The sequence below is a fragment of the Numenius arquata genome, chromosome 2 (genome assembly GCF_964106895.1).
Source record: "Numenius arquata chromosome 2, bNumArq3.hap1.1, whole genome shotgun sequence".
Classification (NCBI taxonomy): domain Eukaryota; kingdom Metazoa; phylum Chordata; class Aves; order Charadriiformes; family Scolopacidae; genus Numenius; species Numenius arquata.
In genome coordinates, this window is record NC_133577.1 from 29,251,095 (window position 1) to 29,265,303 (window position 14,209).

General features: G+C 42.2%; 1 protein-coding gene across 5 annotated transcripts in view; it reads right to left on the reverse strand.

Moving 5' to 3' along the window:
- Nucleotides 1-10,080: 10,080 nt before the first annotated feature.
- The window catches only part of MEMO1 (mediator of cell motility 1), a 29,006-nt gene continuing 24,877 nt past the window's right edge, over nucleotides 10,081-14,209 (reverse strand). For 3 of the 5 annotated variants that reach the window (XM_074164189.1, XM_074164164.1, XM_074164181.1), the window contains 2 exons: nucleotides 12,467-12,571; nucleotides 10,087-11,125 (listed from right to left, as the gene is read on the reverse strand). In XM_074164189.1, coding sequence (XP_074020290.1) covers nucleotides 10,994-11,125; nucleotides 12,467-12,571 — 237 coding nt within the window. In that variant the 3' untranslated portion in view covers nucleotides 10,087-10,993. Of the gene's footprint in view, nucleotides 11,126-12,012; nucleotides 12,085-12,466; nucleotides 12,572-14,209 lie in introns of all 5 variants that reach the window. The other 2 variants (XM_074164173.1, XM_074164155.1) reach the window with 2 other exon arrangements.

Sequence of the window (14,209 nt, forward strand, 5' to 3'; positions counted from 1 at the left end):
ATTTACCTAAAAAGACTGTTTAGATAAATTATATGTTTTCAAACTTGTTGTGCCTAATGAAATTCCCCATAGGTATTTCCACCACTGGCTGAAGCTATCTCAGAGCTGGCTGAGGTTACCTGAGAATTTGGGGAGGGTGACCAAGGTCACTTAAGACTGACCAAGGACAAACGGAGTGCCCAGCTTTATAAAGGGGGGACAGATGAGCAAGACAACTGGAGACCAGCTGGCTTAACTTCAGTGCCTAGAAAAACAGTGTAAGAACTAACCAGGCTGCTTGCAAATACATGAAAGACACCAAGCAGATGAGTGATGGCAAACGCAGATTAATGAGGAACTAATATGAAACCCATTTCAGGTTCTTCCTGTGAGAGGATAAAAGTGGGAACTCATTCTACATAAGCAACAGATGTGCTTTGACTACTACTAAAGCTTTGACTTCTTCTCACACGGTGTGCTTTTAAGGGGAAGTGACTTGAGTCAACATGGCACTATTGTAAGGGAAGTTCAGAATTGGTTAGAAAACTCGTTTCAGAGAGTCATTGTCAGTAAATCTCTGGTCAAACTGGAAGGTTGCATCAAGCATGGATTTCACTGAAGCCAATCTATGGTACTATACTGTATTTTCATTAATGCTTTAGATACTGAGAGCCTGGAGTACAATTATTAAATTTGCAGATGACAGCTAGGGTGGAAGGACTTCCAGTATATAGGAGACAGCCTAGGAATTCAAAATGATCTAGCCAAACTGGAGAAACTATCTAAAACACAGAAGGCAGTTTGATAAGGACAAGAGAAAGTGCAAACCTGGCATGGGTTTCTGGATGAGCAGACATTTGACAAGGCAACACCTGGCTACACAGCTGTTCTGAATTTAGGTGTTAGCGTGTGTCACAGCACCTTGCTGCTGCAGGGAAGGGTTAAGCATCATACTGGATCACACCACACAGTGGTGAGATGTGTGAAAACATGAAGTGATACTCCCCCCATTTGGCACTAATCTGGCTTCAGCAGAAATGTGTCATTTGGGATGCTACAGTCTGAGGAAGCATAGACCAGCAGCCTGGAGGAAAGCAGCAAGAGCAACTAGTTATGGTGTAGGAAAGGATGGCAAGAATTAGGGCTGTTCCTGACAGGGAAGAGAAAACTGAGAAGATAAGCAGTAAGATTTTCACAATCAAAAGCAGCAGCTGCAAAGAAGATGGGAGAATTTAACAAGTCTGCTGGGATAGGAAGACAAATAGGATGAAATTGCAGAGGAGATCCCAACTCAAGTGCCCCCCCCAGAAAGGGCAGCAAAGTCTTGGCAGGACCATGCTGGTCACCACACCAGAGGCATTTCATGGACACATCGGAGAAACATCTGTCAAGGGCAATTTAAGCGTGCACTGTGAATGAGGGATGGCATGGCGGACCTCCCGAGTGTCACAATATAACACTGCTATCTCTCCAAATGCCTGCAAGCAAGAAAAAGCCCCTGTTAGCTTTGGTGGAGGTCACTAACATTTCTCTCTTGCTGCTACCAAAAGAAAGTCAAGTACCATGGTTTCACTTTTAAAGATGAGGAAACTGAGACATATATGCCTGCTTGGATGAAAGTTTGGCATTTGGTCAAGCACAGAGCTGGGCAGGAAGGCCAGTGTGCCTCCTCCAGAATGTGCAACCCCATCACCAGTGATCTGGCAGAGCAGTTGCGCAGCTGAAATATGCTTTTTGATAAAATTATCAAGATGAGAGCCAGGGCTCATTTTTGTGTCTATGTGATGTTGCTCAGGGAAATAGTTAAAAAACCCATTATGTTTCATTTATAGAACAGTTTAGAAAAAGTTTAATCCCTTTCATGAGGCGTATGCATAAGAGAAACATAAGATTTTATTGAACCTCATTTATCTGCAAAATTGATGGATCCCTCTTACTCTCCAAGGGGGTATTTTCTCCCCTGTAAATTTCTTTCTGGAGTTACACACTGCAGAAGGTGATGGATTTGACTGTTATGCCAAAGGGACGAGGGCAGTTAAAACAATGGACTTAATTTTTCTGATCTGGAGATGGGAAGGCTGAAGAAGCTTTCTCCTCCTTCAAAAAATCTTAGGAGGGCAGAAACTGAGAGCTATTCCTAAAATATCCTTACAAAGCATTTTGAAATCCCTTCATGAAAAATACCCCATGGCAATGACTATTATCAGTACCTGACTGTGCTATATCAGCAAGAGTGCAGCCAGTGGAACAACGGATGCAACTCTCTCGCATCACACCTGGGCACTGTGTCTGGTTTTGGTCCCTGACACTGAAAACCTGTGGAGAGCCCAGCAGGGTTGGGGTGGTAAACACACCAAGACGGTTATAGGATTGGAGACCTCAGCCTCTCAGAAGAAAGGCTGCAGGGATTGGGTTCATTCAGCCTAGAGAAGTGAAGGCTTGGGGGGATTTCATCCCAGTCTTTCAGTGGTGGAAATGCAGAGATGATGAAGGCACTCTCTTCATTAGGATGCACAGTGCATCCTAATGGACAGTCAAGTCGTTTCAGGCCAAATTTTTTCTCCAGACACAAGAAAAACTTCTCCACTGGGAGACCAACTAGAGGCTGGGATAGGCTGTCCAGAGGTGTAGCAAAACTTCCCTCAATGGAAAGAAATATGCAGGACATGGCTTGGCAATGCCCTCGACCACCTAACCTAAGGCCCTGCTTCCAAAACATGTTGGCGAAGCTGCTCTCTTTGGCCCCAGCCAAGCCGGGCTTTCCCTGAGTTTTTGTTTCTCTCAGTACAGTGAGCTGCTGGAGACTCAAAGAGGCAGCGTCTTCACAAGGCTGTCTCTTACCTCTGCTTTATCTTTCCTCCTACGGAGATACAGTTCTGTGGTAGCAACAGCCAGCAGCAAAAGGGCATCTTTACCATCCCATCAGCTATGCCCATGCAAAGCAGCTGTATCCAACACAGACACAGTAGCTACACCCCCCATTTCCACATACATCTCCCTGCTGCTGGAGGTAGAGCTACACCAGTGCTAGGTCTGCAGTGGTGTGTTCCCAGAAAGGACTAGTGATGGCACACTCCAGCCATACGAGGTGCCAGGGCCTGGATGCCAGGTGCTTGCCAATGGCAAAAGCAACTCGGCAATGGAAATGAATTTCAAAATGTCTTTACTGGCCCAACTCTGCTCCAGCTGGAGACAGCTGGAAAAAAAGTGGACATTGTCTTTTTTTTTGCCTTTTCCAGGCCAACTTTTTAGTCCCTCACCTTCTGACTTCAATTTGGAACGCTGCTTAGTTATAAAATAAGCTAGATCCAGCCTGAGATTTCTTTCTCAGATGAGTTCAGCTAAAAGAAACTCTAGTCATGGAAAAACTCATATGTCAAGAAAATGGAACCTAGCAGTATTTAAAAGGAAAAAAAAGCGGGGGGGAAGCAGCAGCTTGGCTCCTATTCCTTTTTTAACAAACAAAATAATCTTGTAAAATCAACTGGCAGATCAGATAAATGAAACTTCTGCTTGGGGTTAGAAAGCATGGACATTTGTCTTCAGAAAAAATTTGAGTGCATCTTCATCATCTCTGGTTTTGTTCCACTGTGCAAGCTGCCAGCAGCATCCTTCCACAGCCTCTCCCCAGGTTACAACAGCTGAGATCTGACCCCCTTCGCCGCCTTCTTGAGCGGCTCCATATCTCCTTAAGAATGTGAAGTTTGATCCATCTCCTGTTTACTCCAGTGGGAGCTTGGTCAGACACAGAGGTATTTCATCAAGCTTTGTGAAAATACCTTCACAGAGGTAGGATGCCACATATGTGGCCCAGTGGGTCCCCTCCGTCTGCCAGGCCAAACCACAGCACACAGACCAAAGTCTGGGGACCATCCTGAGTGTGAGGGTGGGAGATGCTGCAGAGGATGCTCACATCTGTCCTGTCACCCCCAGCTTTGGTAGGGCAACGGCTCCAGCTGCTATCTCAGGCCCACCCTGCTGAAGCCCATTAGACCTTTGCCACCACCTTTTACATGAACAGGAGCGCGTCCTTAACAATTTACCTGCAATGCCACTTGCCGCGGAGCTTGGGGGAAACCCTTCCCTTTTGCCTCACCCTACATAGGGTGAGAGGAGGTTCAGCTTCTAGCCCAAGCTCCCACCTCATCCCCAAGTGAACAGCAGGCCGCCTTCAAATACCAAACCAACCAAGGGAAGTAATTTTTGCATGACTTGCGACACACCAAGAGAGCAAGAGAGTCTGTCACAGCTGGAGGTGCACCATCCCGTTACTTTGAATATTTGCTTATGAGCTTTGTCAACAAAAAATATGCTGTTGCCATTTTTTATTGTAGTTTGTGACAGAGATAACTTAGTAGGCGAAGATCTCCAACATCTTTTTTTTTTTTTTAAGAATTTTTTTAAAAACAGCGTTGTAAAGGGACTGTTGGAAAAGGCCACAAAGTTCAGGGCAAACTGGAAAAAGGAAAGGTTTTGGCTGATATTTGAAAAGTAATATCGACTGCTACTGAGTATTTGGGGCTCGAAGCCCCAGCCGGGGCGCCCCGGCTTCCCCTGGCCGGCAGCGGGGCTCGGCGGGAGCGGAGGGAAGCACGACACTGACACCTAGTGTCGGCCAGCCCTCCCCCTCCCCAGAACAACTCCTTTCAGAAACAAAGAAATACCACTGAGGAAAAACCCACCTTCTTTCCAGAACGCTTCGAAATGAGCATCGCTGAAGATGGCGGGGCCGAGGGCAGGGCCGCCCCCCGCTCACCGGCACAAGGCAGCGACTGCGGAGGTGCCCGGCCTACCTTTGAGAGGGGTATAGGCAGGAGAGGGAGAAGAGGTAACAGCAGCAGGAGACTCCTATTTTCCAGTCCACCACTGTGCAGTAGTGGGAACACATCCCTGACCCCCAGAACTTTCTCTCAGTCTCGTACAAACGGTCTGCTTTCCTGCAAGCAGAGTCTCAAAGAAACTCCTACTAAAGTTCACTCTCTAGTATGAGCCAAGACAGTTTTTTCAAAAGCCTCGCTGATCACAAGAGACTTCACCTGCATTTAGCAGAAAAGGCCCTTTCCCTCTGGATTGGGAGTCCTGAGCCCACCCAAGGACCACCTGCCCCAGCCAGCCCCACCGAGGGCACCCACCTCTCTGAGGGCTCCTGCTGCGGATGCAGAAGAGGAAGCCTCCCAACCCAGGTTCATCCCAGCCTTCATGAGGAGGTTAACCTTCTGTTAACTTTTTCCCTACTCTTTGTAGAAATATGCTTACACATTTTCTGAGTTTTGGGGTGGTTTTGTTGTTTGCTTTTATTTGCTTTCTTGGGGTTTGGTTTTTTAAGTGAATATGAGAATACTCTTGTAAAGCTTCCGTAAAGCACAGGTTTATACCTGCCACCGTGTATCCGTTATCCACTTTACTGGAATTATTTTCCCACACAACACCAGCGCTTTGGGGTTGGCTTGGAAACACACGGGCACATGTGAGTAACGCACCCCGTTGCCCTGCCGCCAGGTACCTCCTCTGACGGATGAAATGCTGAGCGCGCACCAAAGATAAGTGCTTATATACAATAACCAAGTCAGTTTATTTCAGAACGGCTTGAAAGCAGCAATTGGGTTACATCTCAGCCCCGCAAAAAGAAAGCCATTTCTTATGGTGAAGAAAGATGTGATTTCTCCCTGAAAACAGTTGTGACAGCAGTCAGCATTTCCAGACCAGCCACTATAAATGCAGACATGTTACTGATGGGTTATTTGTAACTCTGGCTGATTGCACCGTGACCACAAAGGAAAAAGAGATATTTATCATAAAAGATATGCACGAGCTCAACGCTGGTTCATCACAGCTGAGCTTAAAGGCTCACTTTTCAAATCTTTCTAACAATTCCTAGAGACAAATGGAAAGTCATTTAAGTACGTAAGTATCAGCCGACACATCCCAGGGGACGCCTTTCCCTACCTGCCCGCACAGCCCAGCAGCTCAGTCAAGCCTCTGCAGCCCAGGCCCTGGGATGCTCATACTCCACTTTGTGCTGCAAGAGTTCAGCAGAAAAATAAAATAAACACCTTTTACCAAAGAAGGAACTTCATCCAAGAGCACTACTGTTTTCAGCCTTGTGAAGCTGCAGTCACAGGCTCAGGAAAGTCATTTCTCACTGTTTTCAAATTCACTAGAGAAAAAAAGAAATCTGAGAATTTTAGGTTCAGAGAGCTCCCAGTTTAACGCTTAACACAATGTTTTATTCCTCGTCACTTAGGTCTTTGTCACATACAGAGCAGATACGACATCACTGAAGTCTAAAGTTTCATTACCAGCTTCACGCAGCAGGATTTGAGGCCCTGGATAATTCTTTAATGGGATTTAAATAAAACTACTTGAATTAGGATATATTTTTGTTTGAAAACAGTAATTATATAACTTTAGTTTCACAAGTTTTGAAAAGAGTACATAGAACAGTTTGTAGGGAATACATATTTACATTAATGTCAGTGGAAATCACAGGGCTGAGATAATGATTCGCTTCTCTCAAATCCACAGAGAACCAAACACGTTGCCTTAGAAACCTGGGGGGTGTGGGGGTCACCTGTCACTACCTGTAACTTAAAGATACCAGCATAGGATTCTCACCCTTCAGCTTCAACAAGTTGAACTACACTTGATAAAGTACCTCCAACATTTCTTCTACTCTGCATTCAGCCCGCAGCTGCACTGGGCAATATTTTGCAGCACGTCAGCTCCCAAACAGGACATTAAATTGGAACAGCAACCATTTTCTTCCCCATCTATGCCCGTTCTTCTAATTTCTCTGCCCTTTCCAACAAGATACAAGCCTCTACAAGCCTCCCCCCAGCCAATCAACACCAAAAAATACAAGCAAACAAACTGACATAATCTCTTCCTTAATTTAGAGCTCATCACTACCATGGCATTTTCATTCCTGGGGTATAAGCAACGGGAGAGAGGTCTCAGACCCTGGTGCTGGGGGATGCACAAACTAAACAGGTACCAGTGACGACAGGAAGAAGCCAGTGCTGAATTTTCAACTAACGCTGGAATAAGATAACCCCCAGATGACACCAGGCATCTGGAAGTTGTCTGCTGTACGCATGGACAAATTGTTTTCAGAATTAGACAAAATCAAATAAGACCAAAAAATGAAATAAAAAAAAAATCTCAAGACAATTAAAATAGAGGCAATAGATTTTGCATTACTGAAAGAATAAAGTCAGTTCATCCCAACAGACCAATTCCAAATTGTGTTTTGCATCCAACTATTGAAAGAGCCATCTGGCTGCACTGTGGGCCCCGAACCAAAGCATCTGACAGCTTTGGGGTGCACTAAACTGGTTCCTGAGATTCACCTTTTCTTGACACTGAAGATCTTTTCAGAGGTGAGCCTCAAGGGTTAATTTCAGAAGGTTTCTCACAGAAGTAGGAAGGCAAAAGGCCACCTATATGAGGGACTTTAAACAGTTTTCCATGAATGTAATAGTTTGGGGAATTTTTGAGAGCGGAGGAGATGCTAGTTAGCACACTAAACTCAGCCCAAAGAAATAACAACTGCAAACCATGGTGACTGATGTCATTTGAAAGCAAAGCTTCCTTCGATGACAGGAGGACATTTTTCCTGAGGGAACAAGGGCAAAAGGACAAACATGAAATGGAAAACCCCTACACCAACCACCAAAACAACATGCCAAGGTACCAGGAGACTCCGTGTGCAGGCGTCAAATAGAAACCCCCAGTTTCAGTGCTTGAAATGTCAATTCAAAATTCCCAAGTAAAGCCTGCAGCAACATCCAGAACCCCCGAGACACAGCAGTGAGCCTCTGCCTCGCTGGGAAACAGCAAGGGCGAGCCGTGAAAACACCTGGGCAAACTTGGCATTTCCAGAGGCTCCAAGGAGACTCCACTGGAGTAAGAGTCCAGTTCAAATAACAACATCGATCAAAGCCACTCAAGTCAGGATTTTTTAAATAAAGCCAAACAGTCACTGTGAACTGATGAAAGTGGAAAGTTGAAGTAGCTGCAGGTAACTCTCACCATGCTGCGAGCGGCTGGGTGCCAGTTAGAGGTGAGAGGCAGCCGCTGATGCCCCTGGAGGCACCTGTTGCTGCCCAGCAGCAGGACACTGCTCATGCCTGCCCTGGCTCCAGCTTCTGCTAATCTAAGCAGTGGAAGACCTCCTGCTCCATTTCAATATCAACAACATCAGTGAAGAATTCAGTAGACAGCACTTTAAAAGCACTTTTTAAACACAGTATTAAAAAACAAAAACAAAAACCATAAAGCTCTTTTGTGAATGAGAACAGAAAAACAAAGTAGTATTTTAATCAACATTTTCACACATTGGACATTTCTCTAAAATGCCAAAATTTTAAAACAAGACTATGTGCCTGGCTGGATTTATTGCACCAGAGGAATGGGCAAAGCTCAGTCATTGTAGGCAGAGAAGAAACCTCCACAAAAGCAAACAGGACTGCGAATATTCAATATTGTCTAAACCAGACACACTTTGTCCCCAAATGCTATATTCAAATGTGTATTTAAGTGAGAATAAAATGTGTGGTGGAGGTAAAATACTGAAAGTAGAGTCTTGAGTGAAGATTTTTTCAGGAGATACTTTGCTTTTCCTTCTGACACATTTTAAACTGATGCACCAGGAAACTGAGCACTGAAGTCAACTCTCTACAACCCCACCGAGAGAGGGAAAAAAAAAAGTTGAGTTCTTTGAAATCAGGTATTTTCTGCTTTCAAACAAACAGGGTTTGGTTTTGGTTGGGGTTTTTTTTTTTTGGAAGGCTTCACAAGGCTTTAAATTTCTCCAAGTAGGCTTCTGCACTGTCATTGCTGGTTATTATTAGTAGGCACAGAAATTCCCATTTTAATTAGAAACTTTATTTTGAAATACATTACACAGTTTACATGTGAAGTGCTTTCACTGTAAGATATTTCATAACATTGTGCTGAGCAGAATGGCTGACCGATTTCCTTGAAGCTCTTCCAGTTATGTTTTGTTTTTATTAAAACTATCTTACAGAACTAAAATGCAACTTCAGCATTTGTATTCAGAAGCTAATTACTATGTTTACCTTAGGGAGAAAGTATATACTTAACTGTTGCAATTCACCATGTGTCCCAGTAATGACGTTAAGCATTTGGCATAAGACTGAAAGAAACCTGAGTCCTAATTAAACTTGTATTCATCAAAGATTAAAAAGAAAAAAATTAGTCTTCATGATCAAACTACTTTTTTTTTTTTTTTAAATAAGGCACAGTCAGACAAGTATTTATACAGACTGGCTACCAATTCAGTTTATCTACACAGCCTTTCTGCTGCTCTGTCAAAAGTAGTCCGAAAGTTGTTTTCCCTGTCTGCTGCTGACTTTTCAAGAACAAGGCAGAACAAGGCAGCAACTAAAAGAACGGACATGCAAAGGAGTTCGGTGTCTGGGATGGATTCTGAACATCTGCAAAGTAGTTCATTTTGTAAATGGAGCATTCACCTGTTCTTATTGAAACAGTGGTCAACTGTGACAAAGAAAATAGAAGTGGTGCAAGCAGTGCCTGTTTGCAAAAGGGTATTGTAATAGGAATAAACAAGATGTCTGGTATGCTTTCAGGTGAAGACTTTGCATGCAGCAATTCCCATGACTTTCAAAGATAATCTAAATTGAATTCTGAAATTCCCCTCTGCCACTCAGAAAAGCTAAACGTACCAGGAGGTTGCTTGACAGCAGGTGAAATATCAGGGAATGAAATCTCCATTTAGATAATGAGCCAGTACTGCCATCCTACTTTGCATTTCTTATTAGAACGAAAGGAAGTCTTCAGGAATGACAAATAACTACACCATTATTTTGGCTGGAAGAAAGTTCAAGAACTCTTAAGATGTGGTGATGTTTAAAGAACATGAAACAATTCTACCCACAAAGGATTAAAAAAAAAAAAAAAAAAAAAAAGAGAAGCCTTACCTTCCCCTCCCAATTAAATCTTTGAGGAATAATTGCTTGAGCTTCGCACTGTATGGCTTCTGTGGCCTATGAATGCTTGAAAGATACTCTAAGAATTATAATTTTCAAGCTACTGTTTAAGTATTTTCAAATAAAAATACTGCATCTATTTCACTTTAATAATCAAACAGCATAAAAATCATTAAAAGTATTTCTGATACAAATTTGTATCACATACTAAAAGATACTATTTTATAGATAATTGTAAAGCAAAAAGAATTAGAATATACAAAAGGTTTTTAAAATTCTTTTGCACAGCTAAACTCATAGTGGAGGTTTAAGATAAAAAAAAATCTGTAAATGAAGTAGTCATAACAAATGTTGAATATAAAATACATTTTAAAGTATTTTACAGAATGGCTGAATTATCAAGCGTAAGAACTGAGGAGAAAAGATGTTAATGACAAGCAGCCACATACAGAACACAAAGCAATAAGTTTAAATCAGACTATTTTGGTTTGTGTAGCCCTTTATTAGCAACTAAAATAGAAGATATCTGTTGTACATCACGGGTAGTAACTGACTATACTGGAGTTTTATTATATTCTAATACAGGATCATTTATAAATGCGTTGTCTTCCTCTTTTTTTTCCTTTTATTAAAAAGCTTCCACCCCTTTTTCCGTTTACAACTTGCAAAACTATTCTGAAAGCTGAGTACATGTGCACAGTTCTGCAAAGAGTGCAAATTTAGGATATGGTAAATGCTTTACATGTTGTGTTTGTAAGGACTGTCTGCCACCATGCCGTCATAGCCATTACCTTTTTTTTTTTTTAAAAAAAAAAAAAAAATCACAAAATGTTTTGATACCAGCCTTCCTTCCATTGTCCTAAACAAGAAAGCGTTTTTAAATGAGTTGAAACTAAGGAAGGACTACACCTACTAGAAAAGAAGAGAGTTCTATTAGTTTGAGGTTTCAGTATACCCAAAGACCAGGGACTGTATCTTTGTAAGGACTAGGCTGGGACCCCGTATCGAGTGTGTGCAGGTGCCATCCCTGAGCATTCAGCGGTTCAGTGGACCATAAGTGCTCCAGCTGCGTAACTCACTGAGCTGTCTTGCCAGTTTCGACACTGGCTTGACTGAGCATAATTCAAAAACGAGAAGCTCATATTCATTCCATTCTTCTGGAGCTCGTTGATAGCCTGAAGAGAGGGGGGAAAAAAAAGCCATTTTAAAAAAAGTATCACTGAAATGATGACATTTTCTAGGTCTTGGTCCTCTCTCCTCCCCCAGGCGGTCCTTGCACCATCTCTCGCAAGAATATAAGCATCTCTGAGTAATTTGTGGACATAACCCATTTCTGTGCCGTTTCATTCACTAACACTCCCCCTTCACTGGAGTACGTACATCCATGCAGTTGTATAAAGCAATACTGAACCTTTCAGAATAGATCCTTTAGAAACAACGCTTTCAGTTCCAAAGGGAATTCATACAGGAACACAGATGTAACAGAAAAAAAACCCACCGCTATCAACACTTTTTAGATTGCATGTCTTCCATTAAGGAAAAAGAACGTACCAAGATAATTTATTGAAGTGTGATAATTGGCAAAAGTGAATTAACAGAATTTAGCTCAGACTCACTGCAAAACTAATCATTATCTGAGGTTAAGAGTTGGATATTTTTGCAGAGTTGTCATAGTGCTGATTTTTGCTACGTGCATCCCCAATATTGATATTGCTCTTACAAACTTTTATAGTCTCCACTTTAAAAGGTTCCTCTGTGTTCTCCATATAGACTACATTTCCAGTGAATTAAGTCTTCTCTTTTACAAAGGTTAACATGCTTCCTGTTTCAGATTTCAATTACAATAAAACTACTGTGATATTCACTCAAGCAATATGACAAATCTGCAGCACTCCAGCAGTGCTGTAAAGCAGCTGTGACCCATTTTAGACACCCAAGTTAAGCCAGGTTTATGTCTGCGCTGCATCACCAAAGCAGAATAGGGTAACTAGAAAGTACCAGTTAATATGAATTCTAATTGCCATTAATTTATGAGTTAACGGAGCACTGCACTAATACTTACAGAGCAATCTTTCATCATATTTGCAAAACTCAAAAATGCTGCCAGCCATCACAAGGCACTCACAATAGCTAGCTAATAACAATACAGAAAAAATATTTTTATATTTTAATATTACATTTTTCTAAGTAGTGATTCAAAAGAGTAAGTATGTACTTCTTCAGGGAGATGGATTTGTTTGTTTGTTTAGGGCCAAAAGAAACTGAATGATTGTATTTCATTGAAATTCAAAAGGAACATGGTATCTCATCTCCCTTAGGGAACTGAAAACCCTCAGCCCTTGCAAGAGCTTACATTTGCCTATATGCAAGGCATGGAAATTGGAGACCAAATCGAGGACACTTGGAAAAATAAACTAATTCAAGACTTGCCATTTTAGAACTAACAGCAAGACTGTGTTTAAACAAATGTAGGCATTGTGCTAAAAGTTACATTTTTCAACAGATCAGTTACTTACATTTAATAATACTCCAATAGGATGTCTTCCGCATATTGTATTATGGTATTTCTTCAAGTAATTGCTAAAAGATACAGGATCTAGCTGCTCTATAATGCTCATACCCTGAAAAAGAATCAATAGCAATGATTACTTTACACATTCATAAGCAGGTGTTTATACATCACCAATTTATGACAACACAGAATACTTCAGGAGTAAAACACCTCTACTTTGTATCAAGGAAATCAATCTCAGCACGTGAGCTCTAGCTTGCAGTCATCTTGTTGCCATCCCTTGCCAAGCTACAAGTGCAGGAGCTCTTCCAAAGCTGTCAATGATGCACAGATCTGTGAAGCTATCTTTGCAGATACCAGTGAAGCTCATGGTAAAAAAAGCTCCTCCCACAGACTAGCTGATCCCCACCTCCAAGGGCGCTCTACTTCCATAGGATTTTATACAGCAATAACCAGACAAATTTACTACAAGGGCAAAGCAGAAAGAAGTTTTGCCTCCGTCTCCTCTCACTGGTAACGGAGCTCAGGGCTGAGCACTTGCCTGGGACTTCTGGGTATCCAAAAACCCTAGACAAGCCATCAATATACACACATGCAATTCAAGCACGTAGGAAGTGTAATGTATCCTAGACACATCAGGCACGCAAGGCAGTTGATCTGGGCACCAGCTGGCCATCTGCTCAGAGCATCTAAAGCAGATCCATAACATCTCTAAAGCACCGGAAAATCGGTACATGACAGAAACAGAAGAGCCAGGAGATGATGCTTCCACTTCAAATGAGGCAGTCACATATAGACATCCTTTTCTCCACCCACAGTGAGACCCATGATCCCACGGAGTCATACTATGAAAACCAGCACATGTATGGAATCCAGAATCTTCCACATATACAAACATTTGCATTCTTAAAAGTAAAAAGAATCCTACAACTCCAGATACAGCCTACTCTTACCCCCTCCTACAGAGTAGATCAAACACAATGAATGTAGTTTAAAGCAAGTCTAAATCGATTACTGTCTGAATTTTATCACGGTTTTGCTATTTTGCCTGTATTAGATTCCATCCTCTTGTGTTTTTCCTTCCTCTGAAAAGGATTAATTCCTTTCACCAGGTAAATGAGCTCCAGACATCCAGACACTCACTAATTCAAGTAAGACACATAGCTCTGCTTCTTACGTGTAGCTAATGAAACAGGAAGGGTTTCCCTAGAGACTGGAAAAAACAATACACTTTGCATGGGAACAATGGGAGGCTGATATCAGAAAAGGGAGAGAATTTCTCTTAAGGTTTCTGCAGTTGTCCCATCCCCTTCCCCTGCTTTTGGGAAAGCGTGGGTGATAAAAGGAGAAATCACGATGCAGGAAGCAGCCAGTCTGTCTGAAGTCTCCACCTCAAGAGTGAAACCTCTTGAATACTCTGCAAGGGCGTTGGCTGATCTGGCAGATACGCTAATTATTCAGACTGGATCACAGCTTACAATGGAGGAGCTGGAGATTTCCAGGAGAGTCAGGGAGGATTAGAAAACAGCAACCATAACCACCACCTTTGTGTACTTTTAATTAAAAACAGACATAAGATGAATTCATAAAGAAATAAATTTTATGGAAAAATAAAACCAAACTATGCTGACCAAGTGTTGGCAAGAGCTCAGTTCTTCCAGGGTCATGGAGAGGGATTTTTGGACCCCTGGCCGGTAATGACAGCTGTTACTCACTCCAGACCTACAGAACCTAAATGAATGCCAAA